Source organism: Homalodisca vitripennis, unplaced genomic scaffold (genome assembly GCF_021130785.1).
Source record: "Homalodisca vitripennis isolate AUS2020 unplaced genomic scaffold, UT_GWSS_2.1 ScUCBcl_4395;HRSCAF=10534, whole genome shotgun sequence".
In the NCBI taxonomy this organism is placed as follows: Eukaryota; Metazoa; Arthropoda; class Insecta; order Hemiptera; family Cicadellidae; genus Homalodisca; species Homalodisca vitripennis.
In genome coordinates, this window is record NW_025780515.1 from 41270 (window position 1) to 46940 (window position 5671).

General features: G+C 36.0%; 1 protein-coding gene across 1 annotated transcript; it reads left to right on the forward strand.

Annotated features, from left to right (window-relative positions):
• The first annotated feature begins 2137 nt into the window (after nt 1-2137).
• On the forward strand, nt 2138-5429 carry LOC124372931 (THO complex subunit 4-A-like). Its single transcript, XM_046831343.1, has 4 exons — nt 2138-2169; nt 2251-2410; nt 4777-4924; nt 5335-5429. The coding sequence occupies exons 1-4, from the start codon at nt 2138-2140 to the stop codon at nt 5427-5429; spliced, it is 435 nt and encodes a 144-aa protein (XP_046687299.1).
• Nucleotides 5430-5671: the final 242 nt, after the last annotated feature.

Consider the following 5671-nt stretch of genomic DNA (forward strand, 5'->3'; position numbering starts at 1 on the left):
ACCATTTTAATTACAATAGATCGGTAATCATTAGATATAGTATCTTTAATACATTGGTATAATTGTACTGGTATTCATAAGAAACAATACAAAGTTTGCCTGGCTGCCCCTAAAGGATTTTGGTGTTTTTTAATTCTACTGTATGTTATTGTAAGAAAGTTACCTCTTTACAGTTTTAACTTAAACTTGAAAGGTAAAAATTCAACTTTAACGAAGATTTGTCTTGTAATTACGGTGCGGTTGTTGATTACTACAACTTTTGGAAAGTAATGCTCTCTAAAGTTGGACTAGGGTTCAGAGGACATTGAAATTACAATATAACGGTACAATGTGAACAGTTTGACAGACGTGTTGAATACCGGTACTAATCATGTTAACATTTCTAGGAAGTACATCAATGAGTGGCTGCCACCCCTAGAGACTGCAGTTGTATTTATGATCTTGTCTACTTATTTAAGGATTAGTGGACTTTCAGTTAAGGAATTTTCCAGGTGTCAGAAGTTGGCCATCCAGACAACTAGGTCATTCCAGGTACTGACCGACCTTCTTGGAAGTATAGTTTGTCTACTATCTCAAGAGCCCCAGAGGATTACTAGGAGACCCTTACACCCAAACGCACACGCAATGTCACACGCGCCGCCCGGCCTACCTGCCGTCCCTGTGTCGATGACTCACATCTTCTATTTTGGAAGTATTGGAAAAAAATATTTTTCAAGCCTGCAAACAGTAATAGTACGGTTCTAACAATTTGTAAACGGCAATGACCCATTTGTTTATAATCAAAAAAGCAGATTTCTTAAAGTTTTGAAAAAATGTCTTACAACATTTTTCATGATTTGTTGTAAACAATTTTTGAATATTTATTCTACTTTTCGGATGGTTAGTAAAATAAGTCTGCGGGCGGCACGTCCAAGTGCTTTACCAAGATTGTATTTTTTGTTTGGAAAAAATTACCAACAAAGCAGAGTAACATGCAGTATTAAAATCGTTATAATACGTGCGTAATGCAGGGTGGGATCTAATTTACACCTTTAGTAAATTAAAAGTTACTTCAAAACTGATCATTTACGATTACATTCATATAACATAAAACAATTATTATTGATTACAATAACTATTATATTCTCTATCGAACTCTTTTTTTAGAGAACCTAGATTAGCGTTAAAATTTTTATTAGGTTTCCTAATTATTTATATATGACAATTTGTACTGTATTTACCCTTAATGGTTATTAACCTGGACTTGGTAAGCAATTATAAAAATATTAAAGTCCTTACAGTAATCGACTTAGTTAAAGCACTTACGATGTAAGGCATTGAACAGATGCATATTATACATTGTGCTTCTATTTAACTCTATGTTACGCTCTATAAATTTGGCGGTTTTAACACTTTAAATATTATTACAGCCTTTAAAATTATTTTTCAACATCTTGTTCCTACAGTTATAGGAAATCTTGCAATTTTTTTCTTTCTAATTCCTAAAGAAGTTGCATATTGTACCTAGTCAAAACCTCAGTAATTTTCCAACTTAACTAAATTTATGACTTTCAAGGCGTTTTGTGGCTTAACCGCTGGACATACAGGAAAATGTAATTCAAAACTTTTCTAAAAAATATAATTCTGTAATTTAAATTTACCGTCAGATTTGAGCTACGAGTTTTAGCTACATTCTACATTCTACACGAAACGAATGGAACTTTTTGTCTACTATTATTTTTATTTTATTGTTCGTTCAAAAGTAGAAAACATTTAAGTTTCTGACTTTTTCCTTTCGTTACATAGAGTAGGCTAAAGGTTTTCAAATTTCAAGACACTAGCACTTCTCAGTTACACATACGGCTGCTTATCTTTAGACCAATAAAATATATTTTAACAATTACAACAAAAATCGCCTTCCGTCTTCCAATTATTTTCGCAAGCTAAAAAGAAATCAGATGAGCCTAACCTTATGCGCGTATTTTTAAAACGGCTACCAACAGTAAAAAAAGAAGCTGCAACATACTTAAAGTCAGTTATAAACTTTAAGTAAGTGAAAAAACTTTTCAAGGATTATTCTTTAAGGAATTTACAGGAGATATACAATTACAAACTTCGTTGATAATTTGTGCGATTAACATTTAAATGTTATGAAAATATGGATGTTTTCCAACAGCGTTCCTTTAGATGGTGAGTGCTTATAGATGCTTTTCAAACAATGGAAATTTTTTTAAAATAATTCACGGTTTTTATTCGTGTATTTACTTTCAGCCTCCTGACGATAGCAACAGCCGTTGGCAGCATGATCTGTATAATGGCCGGAACTCTCTACAACAGCAGGGGAGCAGGAGGTCTAAGCATGACAGGAGGTGGTGCAACACTAGTCGTCGTCTCAAACCTGGACTATGGAGTATCAAATTCAGACATGCAGGTAAAAAAAGTTTTATATTTCATATCCGAATACAATTTGTTTTTAAATCCGCGTGTGTGTGTAAATATTTTACTCTGCTAAATGCTGTAAACGAATTAAGATATAGCTGGTCAAAAAACGTAGGGCGTAGGGACGGAACGGAACGGAACGGTCCGTTGTGCCGATCTGCGGAGCACTGGCTACTTTTTTAGCCGACTATTTCACTTACTGGATCGTTATTTTCGGTCAGGACGACTAGACCTATAAAGACTGCGACCTGTAAGTCAATATGTGTTATTCGATGTGGAAAATCCTGTACCAGTTCATTTGACACATCCTAATTAACATCAACCCTAGCCTGCAGACCGGCTCATTACACTTTGTTGACTTGGTGTTTCACCCGTTTCATGTTTCACTGTTTCACACAGTTCCTCCTCCCAATCAGAATAAACTGTCACTGACCACTGTCCGTCTGCTATTAAAGAGGAAATCTTGCCGAAAAATATCCACAGCCTTCTGTATAACGTCAACATAAAGTATAAAATTACTATATGAAAATCAACTTCCTCGCTAGGAACAAAGTCTGGTCAATATGGAAACAAGACGAAGAACAAAACAGAAAACCGGTTTCGATCCTCAACAAAATAGCGTAGCAGCTTTATTAAAACGAACCTCTGACGCACTGCCTAATGAAACATTGAAATGCCCTCTTTGCGACAACTCAGTAAATAACGATGATGATGCTGTTTTCTGCGATGGCGAATGCTCATCCTGGTACCACAGACAGTGGCATGGGAATGTCACATGAGCACTATAATAATATTTCAAAGTGCCCCAGTGAACCCTGGCTTTGCCCCACTTGCAACCTGATGGAACAAACTCAGGGCCACAACTCAAATATGTCTAACAATCTCCTGGAGAGTATTAATTCGGAGGGGAAATCTCTGGAAGAACTACAGCATGAGGTGTCCTCTTACCATGGCAGAGACATCGCAAATGAAGAGCTCCTTCACATGTCTGCGGAGATCGGCTCCAAGTTACTGGCAGAAAATGAAGAACTAAAAAAAGAAAATAGCAAGCTGGTCATTCGCAATAAAATCTAAAGAAGCCGAACTAGAAGATCTTATCATAAAGTACAACACACTAGTCAACAATCAAGAAGAGATGTTTTCTAAACTCGACGCCTCTTTTAAGCAACTGGAGAAAGAGAAATCATTAAGACTCAAACAGCAAGATATTTTTAACGAACACGACAACGAACAACTCCGCATCATTGAATCATATGAACAAAAAATTGTTACCCTTGAGTCTAAACTTTCACGCTCACTGAATGTTAATACCACCGAAGACAGTAGGAACCTCCTAGTAAGTGGTAAATTCATCGACGCACCTCCAATTACAGCGATCAATCTCGAAGTCGAATTAACCTCAATCAAGTGTAGATTGGTGGCTCTGGAATCTCAATTAAAAACTTTCAATAAACCTTCTCCTCAAGAAATCAATCCTCAGAAGCTATATCTCAATGGAAGCGGTATCACGGGCCCGGTAATGACCATTTCTACAGATACAACCAACCAAGCTAGAAACCCGCCAGCCAATTCAAGAATACGTCACCCCAACGAGACTGTGGAGGAATTTTATAACAAGCACATTCAATTCTACTCTGACCTCTCCACAACGATGAGAAGAGATCAATCAGCTGGCATCCATGAGATTGACCACTCTTCAGCGCAGGGAAGCTTTGATCTCACTTTGCCCGGCATGGCTAATAATGTCACTGTAACCTCAAACCCTGGCTGCTCAAAACCTGAATCGTCTAAGTATCGTTTTTTAGAATGCAGTCCACCAGCAGAGCACAACTGGAAGAGTCAGAGTACGGCCAGAACAACACAATAACCATTTTCCATCAGAATACAGACAGGATGAATAACAAATTGGATAGGATAAATCACCTTCTTGACTTACTCGAACCGGACTTGGCGATCTTTACAGAACATGGTAACACACCTGACACTATACAAAACACGAGACTCGTTAACTACACTTTGATATCTGCATATAGTAGAGAAACAACATATTAAGGGTGGAGTAGCTATCATTAAAAACAACAAATTCACAAACAATACAGTGAACTTAGAAAACCTTTAAATATTCCTTTGTATGTATACAGGTAAATTTACACCAGACATTTGAGTTTCTTCTTTATTCTTGTAAAAGTAGATTTTAAATTACAGCTTTATGTAAATTAAAATACATTTGTGTTCATAAAGTATAATAATTTTTAAACCTCTCAATAATTTTATTAATTTTTATGGTGCATTCACAAGAACACATGCACATATTTATATTATTGTTCGTAGTTTTAATAGTTAATACCTTTTTTCCAGAAACTCTTCTCAGAATCTGGTCCTCTACACAGTGCAACGGTTAATTATGACAAGTCTGGTCGCTCCATGGGTTCAGCGTACGTCGTATTTCACCGAAAAGCAGATGCAGTTAAAGCTATGAAACAGTACAACAGCGTTCCTTTAGATGGTGAGTACAGTATGTATAACAGTTAGTTTCATGCTATAATGGGTAGGGAATCAAAGAAAAAACCATTTATAAACATTTACTACCGTTGTATTACAAGAAACGCTATACATTTCTCGGATTTGGATATCCTCTTTCTCTTTTTAATTTGTTTTAAAGTTCACTTTGTAACACAATGAATACATATTATTTAATTTGAACAAAAAGGCTTAAGGCCAATAAGTTATCATCCATAAAAACGTTGATAATTTGGTTAATTACGTGCTGAAGATATGTGTCTAACGCAATCCTTCTCGTGTCAAATCCTGTTTGCATGTTATTATTCACACTGCCTTAAAGTAGTGGATAACATAATCACCGAATATCTTTATTACGTTATAAACCCGTTTACATATTGTGTTGCATATTTACAGGTCGACCCATGCAGATTGAAATAACCACGTCTGATGTTTGCCGTTATGAAGGAGCAAGCCAACCGAGTCAGAGAAGGCTTCGCCCGCAGGCCTAGTGCTAGACGTTTTGGCCGCAAAGATGGTGGACGAGGTGAGAAAATTCTTTTAATTAAAATCTTTTTACTTTGACCTTCTACTATTCTATATTTGTATGAAGGGGGATATGTTTCCGTATAACTAATGAAAACTACGGTAGGTAATTATTAAAAATATGGATTTACTTGTATATAAAAGAATTAATGATTGGGAAAAAAAACTTTAAGATGTAAATTTATCTTGTCCTTGATGACAAATTCAC

Excerpts from the sequence above, each read along its gene's own strand:
- LOC124372931 (XM_046831343.1), top strand. The coding sequence starts at position 2,138 with ATGGATGTTTTCCAACAGCGTTCCTTTAGATG. Across the intron at positions 2,170-2,250 it reads CAACAGCGTTCCTTTAGATG|CCTCCTGACGATAGCAACAG; the intron begins GTGAGTGCTTAT and ends ATTTACTTTCAG. Across the intron at positions 2,411-4,776 it reads TATCAAATTCAGACATGCAG|AAACTCTTCTCAGAATCTGG; the intron begins GTAAAAAAAGTT and ends CCTTTTTTCCAG.